This window comes from Cygnus olor, chromosome 8 (genome assembly GCF_009769625.2).
Source record: "Cygnus olor isolate bCygOlo1 chromosome 8, bCygOlo1.pri.v2, whole genome shotgun sequence".
In the NCBI taxonomy this organism is placed as follows: Eukaryota; Metazoa; Chordata; class Aves; order Anseriformes; family Anatidae; genus Cygnus; species Cygnus olor.
The window spans coordinates 22,063,831-22,083,937 of NC_049176.1; the positions used below are offsets into that span (position 1 = coordinate 22,063,831).

Sequence of the window (20,107 nt, forward strand, 5' to 3'; positions counted from 1 at the left end):
GGAGCTGCCCCCTCCTCAGCCAGCCCTGGGCCAGCGCAGGCAGATCCTGCCCTACAAAGGGCCCAGCCCCAGCCAGGGCCAGGTACCTTCTCTGCTCAGGGATAGTGCCCCCCAAGGACAAAAGTCCCCATCCTCCATTTTCTGGCATAGCTCCAGCTGGGTTTTATAGGTGTGAACAGCACAAGGGTGAGGAGCATCCCCAGGGCCCACCCTGGCTGCTCAGAGCCAGTGCTGGGCATCCATGGGGGAAATGATTCACCCCGGGGGAAATTATCCCTTGCTGTCCCCCTCCCCGGGTCCCCAAAAAAGGGCACAGCGGAACACGGACTCAGGAATATAAATCTCATTAAAATCTAGGATACTTTAGAAGTCTACACCGGGAGAGACACTGGCACAGGCAGCGCTACCCAGGGACGCGCGCGTTATTGCTAACAATTAGAGGTGAACAGTAGCGTCGTGACACATGGGGCAGGGCACGGGCACCATGCGGGAAACTGCGCCTCTCCGCCGCGTCGCACGGGGGGCTCGGGATGGGGCCACGGGGGCTGGAACGTCCTTGCCGGGGCTCAGCACCCTGCTGCCCCTCAGCGTGTCCCCGCCGCGCCGCCCCACGTCCCTGCGTGAGCCTCGGGGCTCCGGCACAGGGAGCGCGGTGCTGGCTGGCAGGGGAGCCTCGGGGTGGGAAGGGTCCCGTCTTCCCCACCCCAAAACCGAGAGCTACGGCCCCTCGGCTGTAGCTGGAAGACAGATTGAAAACCGCCCGGCCTTGCCAGTGCATCCTGCTCCACTAATACTGCTTGGGGACAAAACGTACCCAGATGGCTCGGAGCGAGCGGGCTGCCTCAGCCCTCCCATCTCCTCTGGTACCTCTTGCTAGCAGCAGCTGGGGGCCAGTCCTTCCTGCTCCCCCTTAGCACCATGGAAGGTTTCCCCCCGGCCCGCGCCAGGCCGTTGGGGACGCCAGGCGCCTGTGCCACCACCCAGGTGGGCACCCGCAGCCCCCAGCACGGGGGTATGGGGATGCTGCACGTACCGGGGGTGTGCGGGCTGTGGGTGCGAGCACACGCACGGCGCGCCCGTGGTTACCGAGTGTGCGTGCCCGCGTGCGTGGGGGTGCGTGCGCCCACGTGCACGCGTGCCTAAGTGCTTGTGCTTGTGCCTTGTGCTGGCGCGGGCGGCGCCCTCGCCCCGTTGCCCACCCCGTGCCCCGGGTGCTGTCCCTGCACGTGGCCACCCAGCTGAGGCTGGGGGTTCCCTGCAGCGTCACCCCTTGCCACCATGGTCCCGTGGGACCGAGCCCGGGAGGTCTGTGCCCTGTCCCAGGGCGGGCGGCACCCCAGTAAGTGCCCCGGTGCCCTCTCCATCCGCGCGTCCCGAGGGTGCCAGTCCCCACGGGGCAGGTCCCCTGCAAAGTGCCTCTGGCTCCTGGCCCTCCCGGGGCTGTGCCCCCCCTCCTCTCGTGTCCCAGCGTCGCGCACGAAGGTTACCGTAAACTTGAGGGTTAACAAACGCCACGGGGGGGGACGGGGTTAACCGGAGAGGAGGTCGGGGGTCTCGGGGATGGGCGCTGAGAGCCCCCCCGCCGTCCGGTGCGGCCCGGAGCCAGGCTCCGCCAGCGGAAGGTGCGAAAGTGTCACCGCGCGGGAGGGGTTAGAGGGGGTGCGGGGACGGCAGGGGGGTCACAGTCTGGAGTCCTGGCTGTGGGCCAAGCCGTTGCTGCCCTGCACGGGGGATGCGGCGGCGGCCTCGCTCTGCGCCTTCTCCGGGTGCAGGGGCTGCACCTCCAGGTTGGACTCGGTGGAGGGGCTGAACGCCGGGGCGTAGCGCCCGCTGCGGTGCTCTGGCAGCGCCGGGCCCCAGTCCTTGCTCGCCTTGGTAGCGTTTTTCAAGCGCTAGAGAGAGGGAGATGGTGGGGGATACGGTCAGCTCCCGCCGTCACACCCTGCCCCGGCCACCCCACCACGCGGCTCCCAGGGGATGGGATGTCCCGTGGATGCCGTCTGCAGGTGTCTCTGACAGCCCCAGGGTAGGGGACAGCCTTGTGGAACCCCCAGCTGGGACGTGGGGGCTGGCCCCGATCACCCACCTCCAGCAGCGTGTCCCCCTCGGAGCGGCACACTTTGTAGATGGCGTAGATGGGGATGCAGATGACGGAGGAGAGCGCCATGAGGAAACCGATGCTGATGGCCCAGGTGGGGTAGACGTAGTCGTTGTAGGAGATGGGCCGGTACTGGATCACTGTGAAGACCAGGATGAACTGGGGAGGGACAGGCAGGATCAGCCGGTGGGGAGCTGCCAGCCTGCTCTGTCCCCTGCCCGCAACTGCCCGCCCCGTGCCTCCACCTCCCACAGCCCCGTGCCCCCTGCTTGCGATGCTCACAAAGATGATGGCGGGCGAGATGAAGCGCCAGCAAATCTGGAAGAAGAACGGGGGTGGGAAGCCCAGCATCATCTCAATGTCCTTGAAGTAGTTGCGGTGCCCTGTTGGGGACAGGTGGCCGTCAGCCCCGGCAGGAAAACAAGTCCCCCGCCACCCACCATGGTGGGACCCGCACGCCCCTTGGTTGTTGGCCAACGGCCTTGCCTGCCTCCAGCAGCCAGCCACCAACTGGCCACAAGTCCCCATGCACCCGCCCCACCGCAGGGGCACCTACCGTAGATGTACATGATGGCGACGCACATGATGCAGGAGATGATGACCAGGGAGAAGCTGGCGGCGTAGTTGTCCATCAGCAGGAGCCAGTAGATGCCCGCCTGCGAGAGGGACCCTGTTGGCGTGGCAGCCCTGGCCCGTGCACCGGGGCCACCGCGGCAGCACCCAGCCCGGATGCCACCATAGTTGGCACGGCAGTGATGGATCAATGACAATGGCAATGACAGTGGTTGCCATTACAATGGTACAGGTCCCCTCATCCCCATCAGCACGCCGAGGTGCCCTACCTGGGTGGTGAGCGGGATGCCCAGCAGGAAGCCCGCCACAGCCACCCCCAGCGTCACGAAGGTCTTCCTGCGGATGATCCACTCGTTGCCCACCTCGTCCACGATGGCCGTCACCAGCGTCTCCAGCAGGCAGAACTGCACTCGGGGCGGAGGGGACAGCACGTCAGCCTCAGCCCCATCGTGTCACCTCCCTATCCCCACCCCACCGTGCCCTACCTGCGTGCCCAGCCCCAGGAGGATGAGCATGAAGAAAAAGAGGATGGACCAGAGGGGGGAGATGGGCAGCAGGGTGAGGGCCTCCGGGTAGGCGACGAAGGCCAGGCCAGGGCCGTGGTCGGCCACCTTGGAGATATCCACGCCCAGGTGGTTGGCCATGAAGCCCAGGATGGAGAAGATGACGAAGCCGGCGTAGACGCTGGTGGCGCAGTTGGTGATGCTGATGATGATGCTGTCCCTGCGGGGAGAAACAGGTCAGGGCTGGCGGTGGGGCCGGGGAGCGGCGTGGGGGACACGGCTGGGCACTCACCGATAGCAGTTGTTGTGGAACTTGTTGTAGGAGGCCATGGTGATGAGGCCACCCCAGGCGCAACCCAGCGAGTAGAAGATCTGCGAGGCCGCATCACCCCATACCTGTGCCAAGGACGGGGTCAGCGCCGTGCGCCACGTCCCCCCGGTCCCCTCTGGTCCCCTCGTTCCCGCTCACCTTGGCGTCGAGGATCTTGTCCCACTGGGGCGTCAGGTAGTACATGATGCCGGTGAGGGCCCCCTCCAGCGTGATGCCGCGCACGAAGAGGATGGTGAGCACCACGTAGGGGAAGGTGGCCGTGAAATACACCACCTGCGGGGACGGGGCTCAGTGGGCGGGGCCACGAGGAAAGGGGGTGGGGCTATTGGGGCGGGGGCGGGGCTATAAACAGGGGAAGGCGTGGCCATGGCCATAGTGGGAGGGGCATTACCAGTAGGGGAGGAGCTATGTCTACAGGGGGCATGGTTATACGCAGAAGGGGCGTGGCTATATACAGAAGCGGCACGGCAGATATACAATGGGCGTGGCCACCCAGAAGGGGGCGTGGTCACCCAGAAGGGGGCGTGGTCACCCAGAAGGGGGCGTGGTCACCCAGAAGGGGGCGTGGCCTGGAGCCAGGGCACGCGGGTACCTTCCCCGAGGACTTGACGCCCTTGATGAGGCAGAGGAAGACGACGACCCAGGAGACGCCGAGGCAGCCCAGGAGCGGCAGGCGCACCTCGCCCAGGTTCCCGATGTCATCCGACAGGTTGAGCACGTACCTCCTGCGCCGGGGGGATGGCAAGCATCAGCGGGAACCCGCCACCGCCACCCCCCCCATACCTCCCAGTCCCCCCCCCAGTACCTCCAGTACTCCTTGCTGGGGCTGGTGCGCTTCTGGGTGGCGTTGAGGAGGTGGGTGAGGTTGACGGCGGCGTGGCTGGAGAGGTTCCCGTCCAGCACCCCCACGCAGTCGGGCGTGTTCCAGGCGTTGCTGCAGTACGTCCAGGGCAGCACGCGCGTCATGGACACAAAGAAGTAGTAGAAGGCAATACAGATCACCACGTTGTAGTAGATCCCGATGTACGTGGACACCACCATCATCCCGTAGCCCACGCCTGGGAACAGCACCGGGGAGGGGTGAGCGGCGCGGCGCGGGCAGTGCGGGTCTCGCGCCTCGGGGTCGGGCGGCACCGGGGCGAGGAGCATGCAGGGCTCAGCCCCCTGCTGTGCACGGGGTCCTCCTTAGGGCGTACGGGGTGCGTGGCTTGCAGGACTGCGGGTGAGCCCTTGGGGTCCGCAGGCCTGGAGAACCACGGGGCTGGGGGGCTCTCCTTGCATGGCCATGGTGACTTTGGGGTTGCAAGGACTTGGTGACAGAGGACAGGGAAATACACCTAAGTTGAGCACACCACGGTGGCCTGAATGACCACTGCGGGGGACACATGTGGCATGCGCAGGGATGCGTGTGTAATGCAAGCACTGGATGCCAGGGCAGGGGTGTACATCGTGCTGCAGGAGGGGAGCGTGCAGGGCACGCGTGGGGTGTGCAGGGATGCGTGCGATGTGTGCTGGGGGTGCAGCACGTCCTGGCGGGGGGTGCACACAGGGGACCTGTGCAATGTGAGCAGTGCGCGCGTGCACAGGCAGTGCGTGTGCAAGGCATGCAGGGCTGTGCAAGCAGCACATGCCTGTGCAGGGCTGCACAACATGCCGGAGGCATGTGCAGGGGACACATCAGGAGCGTGGGTGTGCGCCCCGTGCCGGTGTGGGGACGGGCAGCCCCTTACCTTTGAACATGGGGCTGACCCTCCAGACGCCAAGGCAGCCCTGGCTGGCGAACTGCCCGAAGGAGAGCTCCATGAAGAAGAGGGGGATGCCGCAGAACACCAGCATGATGAAGTAGGGGAACATGAAGGCACCTGGCGGGCAGGAACCACAAGGTGTGAGCGGGCAGCAGCCCCACACACGGTCGTGCCCCCGGCACAGCTCAGGAGCAGGGTGCACGCCCCCATCCCCACCCCGGGCCTCCCTCACCCCCATCCCCCCGACACCCACCTCCCCCATTGCGGTAGCAGAGGTACGGGAAGCGCCAGACGTTGCCCAGCCCCACGGCGTAGCCCACGCTGGTCAGCACGAACTCGATCTGGTTGCCCCAGTTGCCGCGCCTGACGCTCTTGTCCTGCTTGCCCCGCTCCCCGGGCACGGCGCCGTTCTGCGGAGAGATGCGGCGGGGTGCCTCAGCCAGGGGGGACACCCCCGCCGGGCCCATCGGAGGGGTGACAGCCACCGAGCGGGGCCGGGCGGTCCCCTGCATCTTGCCCCATCCCTCCCCAGGCTGGGCTGCCCTGCGCCGGCACCCCCCCACCGTGCACGCGCAGTGCCAAGGAGAGGGGAGGCAGTGCTGGCGGCCCCCCCCGCCCCACGCCGGCCCCGATGAATAGCTCTCCGCGGAGCCCGGCTGCAGAGAAGGAAGAGCCTGCAAGTCATACAAAGCAGGCTCGGGCGCCCGAGCACAAAGGGGCCTCTGTTCCTGTTCCCCCACCCCTTGCGCCCAGCAAAAGGGGCCCCGCTGGGTGGCCACTGCCCGCAGCTGGGGGGGGAACCACCGGACCCCCGGCCCCCCAGGCTGTGCCCTGGGCTGGGTGCCCCGGGATGGGGAGTGGGGTGCAGTGATGGGATCAAGAAGGGGTCCCCCCACCCCAGGAAAGGTGTCCTGCGGTGGCAGGGGTCCTGACCCTTCCTGTGCAGGTGGGACCCCCCCCCCCGGCGGACAGCCCCTGTGCCCATCATCCCTTAACACAGGGAGGGCTGGGGGGCAAGAATGGGCGCTTTGTGCAGGCCACGGCACAATGCACGCTCACACCGGGGACGACAACAAAGGGGACGGGTGCCTGTCCCCCCCGGCGGAGATGGCACCCGCCACCCCGTGGCCCTGTCCCAGGGTGGCCCCGGGCTCACGCTGAGCTCACCGAGACGCTGCCCAGCTCCGGGCCAGGGGCAAGTGATATTTTGGGGAGCTGCTGGCATTGCCCGTGCCCCCCGCGACGGCCGAGCGAGCGGGGCCGCCATCGGGAGCCGTCGCTCCGGATCTGCTGACGCCGGCGGGGCGCGGGCAGCAGGCGCGGTGCACCAAACCGTGTCATTCGATTAGGGCCGGCGCAGCCGGGACGTGATGCCCGGCGACTCTGGCACCGCGCTGCCAAACAAAGCCATCTGCTGCGAAGCGGGGCCCGCACGCGCCGGGGGGCGGCGGTGGGGGGGGGGGGGGGCGGCGGGGGCAGCGGGACGCACAGCGGGGGTCTGGGGGGGATTTGGCTTGGGATATAGGGGCTGTAGGGGCAATACGTGGCAATACACTGGCCATGCCCAGCTGGGGTACTGGGGTGTCTCTGCCAGACCCCACAGCAAAAGGGTGCGTGGAAAATGAGCCCGCAGCATTCTGACTCTCCCAGCACCCATGGGTGCCCCTGCCCAGCCCCCAGGACCACCCCTCGTCCCCCTCGCGTGTCCCCGCATCCCCCGCTGGCACTAGGTGGGGGATCCTGGTCTGCCCCGGGGCACAGCCTCTTCTTGTGGGGTGGAGGGGTCCCCAGGGTGTGGGGGTGATGCTGGCGATGTCCCCACGTTGGGGTGCGCTCCTGCAGGCTGATCCCATCGGGAAGCCCCTGATAAAGCTGCCGAGATGCTTGCACTAATGAGGCTCCCGCTCAGCCTAATAAGCAGCACGGCTGGCGGGTGGGGGGACAGCACTCCAGCCTCCCTGAGAAGGTTTTTTTGGGGGGCACCGCATGACCCCAACACAGCCTGGAGCCCCAAGAGCCCAGAGGGGACCCCAACCCTGTCCCGAAGCTGGGGGCCACCCCTCTCCCTCTGCTCGGGTGACCCCAGAGGCATCACGGCCTCACTTGCTGCCTCCATGGGGCACCCCAATTTTGAGGCACCTGGCAGCAGAGCACTGAGAGCGCCGGTCCTCTGGCATCCCACACTGCAGCACAGGGCTTAGGCACGCGTGTCCCCAATAAGGGGACAGCCACATGTGTGCCCAAGCACGCACACGTGTGCACACGCTTGCATGCTCACCCATCAGCCCTCTACAATCCGCGCCCCCCCCCCCCCCCCCCCCCCCAATCTGGGAAGGTCGCCCCGTCCTTTACACTCATTAACCACCCAGCTGCATGGCAAAAAAGGGGGGGGAACCCAAGCGCCTGGGAGACGAGCCCCCCACCCTGCTTCGTGTTTTGGGGCCGGGACCCAACACAGGGCAGAGCTGGGCTGCAAGGATGCAGCACCCTGCTCCAATTCCCCCAAACTTTCCACGCACGTGCAGCCCCAGGTGCACGCGTAACGGGGAGGAAGGGTGCCCTGTGCATCCCAAACGTCCCCCCAAAGGGGACGTTTGGGGTGCACAGGGCACCCTTCCTCCCCAGGACCCTACCACACAGCCAAAGCATCCCCGGGTCCCGCGGCGCAGGCACCATCCATCACGGGCGCCTGGCACCGGAGCCTTTCTCATGCTAAGCAGCGCTGCCTCGCACAATGGCAGCTTGGCCGGGGTGCCCGGATGCCCCCCACTTCCCCAAGGGACCGTCCCCTCCCCCTGATTTATGCCTGGGAAGCCGATGGCTGTGGGGGGGGGTGGAGGGGGCCACGTCCCTGTGGGGTGAGTGGATGGAGACCACCTGGGGAACCCCACTGTGTCTCCAGCATGGACCCGCCCCCCCCTTCTTAAATTGCCCCCCGGGGGTATTCCAGTCCAGCAGAAGCACCCTATGGGACATCAGCCTTATCCATTTCGTGTGGGGACCCCATTCTTGTTTACCCCCCCAAAAAAAGATGCCACGGCAGGGTGACAGTCACCCCTGATGTCATCAGCCTGACATCACATCGCTGCTCCTCGCCGTGGCGATGTGGGGCTGGGCAAGGCGGAGGCCTCCAGTAGGTATAAACAGATGCTAATTATTTGCTTCCCAAATAAATCCTTTCCCAGGGCTTCCCCCAGGACGAGCAGGGCGGCCCCCAGGGATGGGATGACTTGGAGAGGGGTCCCCAGGGACAGGGACAGGGTCATGGGGAGGGGGGTGTCTGCCGCTCTTCCAGCTGGCCGAGGCTCCTGGGTGCCGTGGGAAGAGGGGAAGAAGGGGGATGTGAGCTGCAGCACTGAGCACCGCACACCCCTCTGGCCATCAGTAGGTCTCAGAGTGAACAGCACCAAAACACAACCCCCAGGCTCGAGCAAACCCTTCCTGCTCCCAACGCAGCTGAGGCCACAGGGGGGCTGGAGGCAGAGGTGGCGGGGGGGGGGGGGGGCTGGATGGGGCTGTGCCCCACAGGAGGGTCCATGGGGCAGCGCGGCGAGCTCCAGCCCGGGCAGGGGGGGTCCACACTTGGGTACCTCCAGAGACGCCCTCCTCCCCTGCGGCACCCCACGTCCCCGCTGGGTAGGGAGCCTCAGGGGTCCTACAGAGCCGTGGCCGTGCTTCAGCCCCGCAGAGCCTCACCCCGGAGCTGGGTAGCACAAAGCACCTCGGAGAGCCCCAGCAGCAGGGGACAGCGCTGGCACAGCCACCGCCACCCCGGCCCCGTGCCGCAGCCCCCCGGACCCCGCTCTCGCCACCCCACTGACCTGCTGGCGGGGCCGGGGGGGGCCCGGCTGCCCACGGCTGTGCCCCGGGGGGCCAGGCTGGCCGGCTCCGTGCGTCCCCGGCTTCATTGGCACCGCTGGGTCCCGCGCGGCGGCAGCTGCCCGCCCGCTGCCTCCAGGGCTTGGCATCGCGCCCCTTCCCGGCCCGGCCCCTTCGCCCCACAAGCCGTGCCCCCGCCAGCAAGGTGTGTGTGTGTCCCCCTCCCAGCAGGGACAGGCGGGGGGGCCCGCATTGCGCTGAGCCCTGGCACAGCTCACATCCCGCTTAATGAGGCCTCATTAGCGGGGTCCAGCTGTTTGCAGCCCCGCACGCTCCGGCGGGCAGCGCTGCCCTCCCTGCGGGACTCATCCTGCCCCCGCAGCCCCTGGCTCCTTCCCACACCAGAGCCTGGCAGAGGGCAGCGTCCCCTTGTTGTCCCCCTCGTGCTGCCCCGTTCCCATGCCCCCAGCCCCACCAATGTCTTCCTGCCCCGTTCCCATCACCCATGACGCTGCCCAGCCTCGCACATCCGACTCCAACCCCGGTGTTTGAGCACCGCTGGGACCTGGCACGGCCCGATATGGGGACGGGGGTGCTGGAACGAGCCTGCCCGGTGGCACATCCCCAGCCTGGTCTCATGCCACCTCGCCCTGACGTCAGCCAAGCCGCTGGGCATCACAGGGATCCACAGCAGTCATCGCAAGGTCACAGCCCCGCGGGGGGACCATCTGCCTGGCAGGAGGGCTGCGCTGCCAGCCCCGCTCTGCCCGGACACCCCCAGCCTCGCCGCTCTCACCCTTATCCCCCTGCCCAACGTGGGCTGGGACCCCCGGTACGGCGCCGTGTCCCATGGGAGGGCAGAGGCGGGGAGCCCCCCAGCAAGGCTCGGGGTGCCCCAGCTGCTCCCAGCCCCGCACCCCGGCTGGGGAGCACGGCCAAAGCGCCAGCGAGGCGTGATGGAGCACCGAGGGCGGGGGGACGGGCCGGCGCTTTCGGGAGACCATCTGGGGTCCGGGCAGCGGCGCTGTGGGCGCACACGTGTGCCGTTCACGTGTGCGGGGTGGGCGCTCGGCTTCCCACACCGGCACCCAGCGCTCGTCCCCATCCCTGTCCCCCCCTGCACTGGCCGCCCGGGATGCTCCCAGGCACGGGGCAGCAGCACCAAGCTGTGCCCCTCCGGGACACGCAGCCTCCCCCTCGTGCCAGCCCCAGTGGCAGGGACAGGGTGACGGCGCCAAGCCCTCCAGCCCTGCTCCACGTGCAGCCCTGCGCCCCGACACCCTACAAGGTGCCCATTTGCATCCCTCCACGGCCTGGCCCACTGCACCGCCTTGCTTGGGCCACCAACACGCCACCACCAGATGTCCTTCCGCGGGCACAGCGTCCTGCAGCAGGACCCTGAGCTCTCCCAGCTCCCCAGTCCCTGCACGCTCTGGCTCTGGGAGCATCATTCCCGACCCTACAGCCCCCAACACCCCGTCCCCAAGCGGGGCTGCAGGGCGCCCACGGCAGGGACGCCGCCTGGGGACCTACCAGGTGCCACCATCCCCTAGCCGGGCGCTTCCCGCCGGGGCTGCCTCTCTCCGGCCCCATTCTCACGGCGCGGACACGATTCTCCCGGAGCGCTCAGGCAGAAAAATCCCCCGCCGGCCCCCCCATCGCTGCCCCTTGTTATTCCGGGAAGGGCTCCCGCAGCCAAGAGCCGCTTCCGCAGCTCCTGCTCGCGCTGCTGGCCCCCCTGCCCGGGGCCGGCGGCACCGCGCTGCTGGGGGTGTCTGGGACAAGGCAGGCCCCCCCCCCCAGCTTTGTAATCCCTGCGAGCCCGGTGCCAGCGGTGCCTGCCCGGGCTGGGACAGGCGATGGCAGGAGCCCACCTGAGCCGGGCGCCCCCCCGGCCGAACGCTGCCCGGCCGTGCCAGCAAAGCAAGGCTGAGAGTCAGGAGCCGCTGGCACGGCTGGAGCCCAAACAAAGCACGCCGCTGGGGACAAAACAAAATGTCCTTAAAGGACAGGGAGGGAGAGGCTGTCGGATCCCCCCTGCTCAGCCACACAGAGACTGAACCAGCCCCTGGAGCTCCACTGCATCCCAGCCTGCATCCTGGGCACCCGCCGCCACGGTCTCTGCTGGGTTTGGGAGGGGAAGGGGCACTGAGCCCCCCCCTCCTGCCTGCGGTTTGGAGTCAGCAGGCACAGAATTACACGGGCATCCACACGCATGGCATTCCCGTCACTACGGGAGGGCGCAGACCCTGGCCCACAGGTGGGGAAATCGAGGCACAGCCGCACACCACACAGCCAGGGGATGGAGAGCCTCAACCGTCCCCCCTGTCCTCCCCAAAACGGGCACCCCGAGCCCCGCCACGAACCCCCCCCGGCCACGACGGCGGGCGCAGGGACTGTGCCGTGGGACCTCGGTCGGGCTTGGGAACTGCACCTGCTGGCAGGGATTAGAGGGCAGGGCAGGGGCCACGCTTTGCCAGGCTGTTCGCGCGGCACTGGAGGCAGGCCAAGGAGATTAGCTGCCTTCCCCAATGACCCAGAAAGCTCAGCAGCCAAGGCCCTGTCCCGCGACGCCTCGTCCCAGGGCTCTTGCAGCTGGCCCGGCGCAGAGATGCTCACGGAGCAGGGATGCTCCCATGAAGGATGCTGCCGCGCTCCCTGCCAGCACCGCTGTGCCCTGCGCCCATCCTGCTCGGGGTGCCCCTCGCCCTGCAAACGGGCGAGCAGAGGGCTGCGGGACGGGGTTACCGGCACATCGGGTGCCAGACCCCCGTGGTTTCCCTTCCTCCCCAGCTCCCCGCGTGCCCTGGCCCCGAGGTGGGCTGGGCAGGGCCTTCCGAGAAGCGAGTTAAAGATTGACCGGGAGCAGGTGGGCGCTGGGCGCCTGGCTCCCCGCAGTCGGTGCTGCGGCCACGGCAAGGACACGGCAGCAGCGTGGACGCGCGGGGCTCGTGGCAAACACGACGCACACGCAGGGGCACCGGCACGGCATGCACGGGGATGGCAGAGCTCCAGCCGAACCTGGCAACGTCCCCAGCACCTCACCGATCCCAACCGCGGGGAAATTTGTTTTCCCACCCCTGCCACGGGCAGGAGGGGAGCCCAGTGCCGCCGCGGGCACGGCCGGCAGGGCCACGCTGGGACAGGCAGCGAGGGAGCCGTGCGCACACGTGCTGGAAGCGCCCGCTGGAGCGCACCGCTCCCCTGGCTCCCAGCTTCCCAGGGAAGTGCTGGCTCCAGGCCCTCTGGCTGGAGCGTGCAGCTATTTCGGGAAGCCCCCCGGGAAGGGGAGGGGGGCGAGCATGTCAGCCCCGGAGCTCAGTTCCCACCTATAGGGGAAAAGCAGCAGCCCAGCCCAGCCTGCGCTCACCTGCAGGACAGAGGCAGCTGCCTGGGGCAGTGGGGCTCCGGGCTCCCAAGTCCCTCATCTGCGAGGGTACAGCAGTGACCAGCCACCGCAGCCCCCCCAGGAGGACACCCCACCTGCCTGCCTGTTCCAGGGCACTGAAGCCGTCTGCAGCACAGGGCGAGGGCAGCACACCCCACAACGCAGCGCTGGTGAGGATATGGGGTCGGTGCCTGCCTCTGCCCCCATCCCATTGCTCCGGCTGCCAGGGAGAGCCAGCAGGGGTGGATGCAGAGGGTGACAGCCCCATCCCCTGCCTCTGCAGGAGCTCGTACCCGGCACACAGAGGTGCCCATGCCCCAGCAAAGGTGGAGGAGCTGCGCGGCTTTCCCGCCTTCGCCTGGAGAGCTGGGGCGAGCGATAAAGCAGGCAGCGTGCCTGAGCAGGGCGATAGCATCTGCAGGCGGTGAGACACCACGCCCGGAGCCTCGCGGGCAGCGGGCTGGGAGCGAGCGACCGCTGGCGGCTCCATCAAGGGGCACCCCGGGCACCGCGCTGGGGGGCACAACCCCTGCAGGGCATCCCGGTGGCCACAGAGCCCCTTAGGAGCCCCGGCATCCCGCTCCCTCGCCCTGCATCGGGTGCTCTGGGTCCACCACAGGGGCTCTCCCAGGTCAGCCCGGTCCCTGTGCCCCGGCACTCACCAGCAGCCCCTCGCTGCACTTATCGGCCATCCCTGGAGGCTGGAGCGCGTTCCTGGCTGCCCGCCGCGGGGTCCGCGGGTCTCCGTCGCGCTGGCTGCGGCACCGGCACCCGCACACTTCAATCCAGGGGCAGAGCGAGCTGGGCAGAGAAACCAAGAGGGACGTGACTGGTGGGGTGGGCACGTCCCCGCCCCGGGCCTCCCCCTCCATCCGGGCAGCAGGGGGACGTGCCAGGCGGGTGGCTGCCCCGTACCTGGCCGCAGGACAAGGGGGAGCAGCCTGGGGTCCCACTGAGGGTCTCCTCCTCGCTCCCACCCCCTCCAGCATCTCCAAACCCCCCGGCACGGCCGCGATCGGTGGCTCCCAGGTGTTTCCCAAGAAGCAGTTAAAGATTTACCCGCTGTGGACAGGCGACCTTGCGGGCAGCTGGCTCCCAGCCGCCCGGCGGGTGGGCGTCGGGGGCCACGGGAGCGTCAGGGGGGCCCCGTGTGTCCCCCAGCGAGAGCTGGAGCCCAAGTGGCCGCAGCGGGCGGCAGCGCCGGGACTGGGCGCAGAGCGAGGCCAGCTCAGGGCTCAGCTGCCGCGGAGGACACAGATGGGAAACGATTGCCTTCTGCCCCGGTGCATCGCGTGCACGTGCGGCGCAGGGGGGCCGAGCCAGCGGGCTCTGCCGCGGCCAGGTGCTGCTGCATCAGGCACGGGAGGGGGATGCGACCCCCCCCGACCATTGCTCCTGCCCCAGCCTGGGGCTGCTGGGGCCAGGGGGGCGCCTGGGCTTGACCTTCCTCCCTCCCGGGAGGGAGAGGGGCTCTTGCAAAACAGCGGGTCGCGTGTCCGTGCAAGCACCGGTGTTTGCAGATCCCACACCAGCGCTCGGTGCCCTTGCTGGCCGGGAAAGGACCCCTGCCCCCAGCCAAGGGTCCCCGACGGAGGCCCAGGGCCCCAGGCTGCCGTGGGTCTGGAGCAATCAGCAGAGGGGCACGAGGCCCCGCACGCATCGGGAGGGAGCGTGGGTGGTGGAGATAAAGGGCAGGAGGCCGGGGGACGCGGGGCAAGCCCCCAGCCCCGGCTGCAGCCCCTCGGCACAGGCAGGCTGCTGCCCGCAGATACCGCGTCCCACTGCCAAGCCCCTCCCTGGGAGCGGCTGCATTTTCAGTGGGGGGGGCGAGGTGTCGTCACCGCACGGGGAGGACAACAAGCCCTGCTCCTTGTGTGGCACGGGAACCTGTCAGAGAGGGCAGGCGTGGGGCCAGCGGCCAGACCTCCTCCCCACAACATGCCTATTGCCAACAAGCCGAAAGCTGCCCTCCCCGTGGCCCTGAATTTGGCCTGAGAACTCGTCACCTGCCCGTCCCGGGAGGGGAAAGCGCCCACGGGAGGGCCTGCCGCTCCCCCAGGGGTCTGCCAGGCACCGATAAGGCCGCACGTGTGCACGGCAGCTGCTGGCTGCGGCTCCCTGCCTGGCACAAAGGCGAGCACCCAGCCAGGCAGGGGCCCAGGAAGGATGCAGGGCTCCAGGGATGCCCAAATCTGCAGCATCCCCTGAGGCAGCCGGGCACAGGCGCTATGGGATGCCCCTCCTGGCGTCACGGCATGCCGTGACCGCTCGGAGCACCCCGTCCCTGACAGGTGACGGGTGGCACCGCCGCCGTGCCACACCTCGGCACGGCACGGCACGGCACGGCACGGCAGCGCCCGGGAGGAGGAGGCAGCGGGTGCTCTCCCGCAGGATGTGGCACCGGGGGTGCCCGGCACAGCCGATGCCACCTGCGGAGCCATTTCCTCCGCCAGCATCCCCGCGGGCACACCGGGGGGGGGGGCGCAGGGAGCCAAGCCCAGCTTCGCCCCCTCCATCCCCGCGATGCGCCCGGTGCCGCGCGGCGGCGGCGGCGGCGGGGGGGGCCCGGGTTACATCAGCCGCCACGTGGTGGCTGCTCCGCCGCCCCGCCCCGGCACATGCCCGTGGAAAATTACCGCCGGCCCCCCCTCCACAGCACCGGGCCGGGCCTCCCCGGGCCCCGCCGCCCCCGGCCCCATCGCCGGGCACGGCACCGGGCGGCCCCGCTCGGCCCCCGCGCCCGGAGCGCAACAGACGCGGGAGCGCCGCGCATCCCCCCCGCCGCCGCCGCCGCCCCGGTGTCCCCTCCCCGGTGTCCCCTTCCCGGTGCCCCCCTCCCCGGTGCCGGGCCGGGCCGGGCAGCCGGTGGAGGTGCTCGCCCTTACCGTGCCCATGCCGCCGCCCCCCGGCCCCTCCCGCAGCTCCGAGCGGGTCCCCGGTGGCGCCGCTCCCCCCGGGCCGCCGCCGGTACCGGTGAGCGCCGGGCCCGGTGCCGTGCCGCCGCCGCCGGTGCTGGCGAGTTAATGAAAGTTTGGAGGTCGGTGGGGGCTGGCACCGCCTCTCGCCCCCGCCGCCGCGCTCCGCCTCCCGCGCCGCCGAGCTCCCCAGCGCCCCGCTCCGGTACCGGCACCGGGGGCACCGGAGTACCCGCGGCACCCGCGTCCCCGAAGCCCACGCAGCGGGAGGGCACGCCTGGCACGCGTGGGAGCGTGCACACGCATGTACACGCATCCACATGCAGCCCACACGCGTCCACACGCATCCACACGTATGCACATGCAGCCCACACACATCCACACACCCCCACATGCATGCACACACACCCACAGACATGCATATTCATGCACACACATCCACACACATGCACACATACCCACACACATGCACACACACCCACATGCATGCACACACACCCACATGCATGCACATGCATGCACACACATGCACATGCATGCACATGCATGCACATGCACACACACCCACATGCATGCACACACACCCACACACATGCACACCCACCCACATGCATGCACATGCATGCACATGCATGCACACACACCCACATACATGCACATGCATGCACACACACACACACATGCACACCCACCCACATGCATGCACACACACCCACACACATGCACACCCACCCACATGCATGCACATGCAGCCCGTGGGCTCGTGGGCACCCACGCCCCGTGCAGGCTCACACAAGCCCTGGGCACGCGTGGACACGTGGGGGCTGTGCGGTCACAGCCAGCCTCACGCAGGGCACACACACGGATTTGCACACGCATAGGGAACGCCACACACAGCGTGCACATACACAGCTCATGTGCCGCCAGGGCACAGCACCACGAGGGGATGGCCGCAGGACCTGGCCAGGATGTGTGCAATGAGTGTGACCGCGGTACAGGCGTGTGTGTGTGTGCACATGCATGTGGCTGCTGCATGTGTGTCCATGCACATGTGTGCTGCAGCAAGTGATTGTGTATGCACACGTGTGTGCACGTCTGCACATGTCTACTTGCACATGTGTGTGCGCCCGTGTGCACATGTCAGCACGCATGTCCGTACCCACAGCCACGCGTGTGCTCCCACACACGTATGCAAACCTCCGAGCCCGTACGTATGAGCGCGCATGTATGGGCACGCGTGCGCAGAGGCACGTGAGCGCACACCCATGCCCACAGACAAACCTCTGCCCGTGGGTCCTGCGCCCGTGTGCGTGTGCGCACATGCGTGAGCAGCCAGCGCTCGCCCCCGCAGCCCCGCCAGATGTTTCCAGTAAGGCATGACGGCTGCGCCTAGGGCCGCCCCTCGCCTGGCCCCTTGCCGAGGCCTCCCCTTCCCTCCTCTCCCCGCCGGGCTCCCTGCGTGCCGGGACGGGTGCCTGCACCCCCAGCACCCTGCCCTGCTGCCTGCGTCAGGCCCATTTCGCCGGGGCCCAAGGCAACCACAGGGAGCGTGCTTCCCCCTTCACCCCAAAACCGTCTCCCCGAGCACACCGACAGCACAGCCGTCCCCACCACCCCGTGTCCCTGTCCCCACCCCACTGGGGTGGGTGCTCCCTTCTGCCCCCACAGCCCTGCACCCCCCCCGTGCTGCCCCTCCGCATGCCCCAGACATGTTGGGGAGCATCCTGTACCGGGGTCTGAGCCGACCCGCGCTGTCCCCACGGGTCACATCCTGCTGAAGGAAATCCTCTGCATGGGATGGCGGCGGCGGGGAGCAGCGATGGGGTGGCAGTCTCGGGGTGTCTGGTGGCTACCTTGGGCCCGTGCTGGGCTACAAGGATGGGGAGACGGTGGCAGCACGCTCACTTCGTCACTGCTTTTGTTTTGCAAGTGCAACAGAGGCAGAGCCATGACACCCCTAGCAGGAAGGGGAAGGTGGCAGCGAAACCCGTGGGTGCTCAGGTCCTCCCACACTCTTGCGGCGCTTGCTCACGTTTACTCTGCTCCAGAGCACGGGGTGCCCGCTAGCACCCTCGCTCCCGGCCCTGCAGGGCTCCATGCCCCGCCCTGCAGCCCAAATCCAGCATCCCACATCTGGCATCCCGCACCCCAAACGCAGCATCGCGGCCCCAGCGTCCCGCATGGAACCAGGCTGCAGCCCGCGCCCCTGCCCCAGGGTCTGGCACTGGGAGAGGAGCTGCCTGCCGAGGAGCTGCAGACCTGCCGCAGGGGTGGATTCCCAGGGATGAAGCTCATGCTTTCAAACCCCAGCGCGGCTTTGTGCAGGCAGGGCTGGCTCCAGAGCTCCCGCACCCAGCTTCTGAATCCTTGCGCAGACCAAATGCAAGGATGGGGTTTGGGGCACGCCAGGCGGGATGGGCTGTGCAAGCCCCATGGGGATCGGAGGTCTCTGTGCTTCAACCCGCAGGGCTCCTTGGGGTCTTGCTCCCTTTCTGAGCACCTCCTCTGTGCTCTCTCTGACATCTTGACTTCAACAAAGACAACGAGGGGCCCTGCAGCCCTCGGCCAGGGGCAGTCCCTGCTGTACGAGGCTGTGGTGCCAGAGGGACGTGGGACGGGTGCGAGCACCAGGCTGTTCCCGCGCCCCCTTCACCCATCTCTCTGCACCTGGAAGGAATCACCCCCCCATGCCTCCCTCCCTTGGGGCACCCAGCTCTCTCCCACCTTGCCATCCATCCTCAGGGCTGGCTGGCATCACAGCCTCCCCAAAGTCCCCGCGGGGTGGTGAGGGTGATACCGCAACCCCCCCTCCCTGGTGCCATTCAGATCTTTGGGGCTGGCGGTGACCCACCGTGGGCAGGCCGTGGGATCCCTGCAGGAGGCTCCTGTCCTGTCCTGTCCTGTCCTGTCCTGTCCTGTCCTGTCCTCCCCTCTCCTCTCCTCTCCTCCCCCTCTCCTCTCCTTTCTTCTCCTCTCCTCGCCCATCTCCATGGGTGCTGTTTCCTGGGAAACTGCGGGCAAACGCGGGCAGGGAGCCAGAGGGGTGAAGGGTGGGGAAGAAATGCCAGTTCCCAGCACCTGAGGCAGGGATGGGATGGCCCAAACGGCAACGAGTGCTGGAGGTTTCCACAGGGCCGTGGCAATCCCCCAGTGCTCGAAGCTGGGGACCAGCGGGGACCGGGGGACCACACGCTCTCGTCCCGGTCCCCCAGCTCCCTGCTGGATCCAGGAGGGGGATTGGGCTGGCAGGGGATGTGTTATCAGGAAGGACCCTGCCAGAGGGGCAGGGGAAGCTTCAGGGAAGACCCCTCCACCTCGTGCCTTGCCCTTTCTGCTGGCTCATCTTTTGTTTTTTCTCCCTTGCGCTCTCCCCATCCTGCCCAGCACGTGGGGAAGAGGAACTGGCCCATGACGGCACGTCATCTGCCCCACGGCTCCGGCGATGGTATCAGAGCTGATGGAAAGCACCCAAAATTGTTCCTGATCTGCCAACAGCTTGAGGCCACCTGGTGGGAACGCTCACGGCAAGGACCTGGCGCGTTGGCAGCGCCGTGGGGACAGTGCCACCCTCCTGCCCCGGCGCTCCCTCACACCCGGCCCCGTGTCCCCGCTGTGCCGAGAGCTGCCCCGCGCCCAGCCCCGGGCTCAGCTCCCCCGGCCCTTCCTCTGCCCTGCCCCAGGCTTTGCCAGCAACTCACCCCCTCGGGCTGCAGGATTCGGCCAAGTCCCGCGGTCTGGACAAGCGCCAGGGCAGGCGAGTGCTGCCGGGGCTGGGAGGAGCACAGCGGGCACCGCTGCTCCTGGCTGCGGGGAGCCGACGCCGGCTGCGTCGCCAGCAGCTCAGCCACAGCTCCCGGGGACTTTCCACTCGGCTACCTGCTGCTGACCTGGAAAAATACCCTTGGTGGAGCGTCCAGCCCGGCCCCACAGGCAGGGAGATGGGTGGCAAAATCCCCGCGGCATCCTTGGGCTGGTGGCTGCGAGGGAAGGCGCCGTCCCCCCCGTGCTGCCCCACGCTGCCCTCCCCGCCGGCCGCCTTGGCAGCACGCAGCACCCGGCTTGTGTTTCACACCGCGGACACGTGCACCCAGCGGGGACAGCCCCGGGCACACACAAGGGCTGCCTTGCTGGGAGCTAATGCTTCGGCTGCAGGTCCCGAGGCTGTTGTTCCTCCTTGCGCTCTGGTCGCACCCGGCTGGGAGGAACAGAGCCGCTTGGATGGGCTGAGCGTTGCCACATCAGCTCTGCCTTCCCCCGGGGATGTTTGCTGGGTGCAGGGCGCAGCAGGGTGCTGGGGACCCCATGGGAAGGGTGCACTTCCCGTAACGCTACCCAGGGCAGCGCTCAGGTCCCTGCTGCAGCTCAGGCTCTGTGCTGCAGTGAGCACGACAGCTGGGGCGCCTGGGGCTGCCCAAAATAGCTGTCCCTGCTCCCCCCTCTGCCTGGCCGCAGACAGCTCTCCCATGACAGCCTCCTGCGACCCGGAGCAGCTGGAGGCAGCTGCCACCCCGCTGCAGCACTCAGCCCACCGCCCATGGGCTGCTGGCTGGCTATGGGGCACCCCAGGCCGGGATGAGCACCACCCCCAGGACCGTGTCCACTTGTGTCTCCCAGATGGGGAGAGCTGCCCCTGTCCCCGCCCTCACCATGCCACCAGCCAGCAGCACGCAGGGACCAGGCTCACACCCCTCTGCCACCTCCCCTTGTCCAGCCTGGCAAAGGGGGCAGTTTTCCC

The 20,107-nt window shown here is 68.4% G+C and overlaps 1 protein-coding gene across 3 annotated transcripts; it reads right to left on the reverse strand.

Moving 5' to 3' along the window:
• Positions 1-328: 328 nt before the first annotated feature.
• Positions 329-19,432, reverse strand: SLC6A9 (solute carrier family 6 member 9). Of its 3 annotated transcripts, XM_040565394.1 has the most exons (15): positions 15,711-15,760; positions 15,343-15,679; positions 13,120-13,258; positions 5,504-5,660; positions 5,236-5,367; positions 4,311-4,563; positions 4,098-4,230; positions 3,644-3,778; positions 3,467-3,570; positions 3,157-3,394; positions 2,941-3,075; positions 2,655-2,754; positions 2,381-2,481; positions 2,087-2,257; positions 329-1,892 (listed from the first exon to the last, which is right to left on the reverse strand). In XM_040565394.1, the coding sequence occupies exons 1-15, from the start codon at positions 15,748-15,750 to the stop codon at positions 1,680-1,682; spliced, it is 2,388 nt and encodes a 795-aa protein (XP_040421328.1). In that variant the 5' UTR covers positions 15,751-15,760; the 3' UTR covers positions 329-1,679. The 3 variants fall into 3 exon arrangements, with proteins under 3 accessions (XP_040421328.1, XP_040421330.1, XP_040421329.1); XM_040565396.1 differs by lacking the exons at positions 15,343-15,679; positions 15,711-15,760 and adding an exon at positions 19,071-19,432; XM_040565395.1 differs by lacking the exons at positions 13,120-13,258; positions 15,343-15,679; positions 15,711-15,760 and adding an exon at positions 10,603-10,621.
• Positions 19,433-20,107: the final 675 nt, after the last annotated feature.

What these genes read in the sequence shown, in the direction of transcription:
- SLC6A9 (XM_040565394.1), bottom strand. Translation starts at nt 15,750, where the DNA reads ATGTGTGTGGGCTGCATGTGCATACGTGTGGATGCGTGTG. An exon ending in CTGCTACCGCAATGGGGGAG is followed by an intron (nt 5,368 to 5,503) that starts GTGGGTGTCGGG and finishes CCTGCCCGCCAG; the next exon opens with GTGCCTTCATGTTCCCCTAC. An exon ending in AGGGGGACACGCTGCTGGAG is followed by an intron (nt 1,893 to 2,086) that starts GTGGGTGATCGG and finishes CCCTCTCTCTAG; the next exon opens with CGCTTGAAAAACGCTACCAA.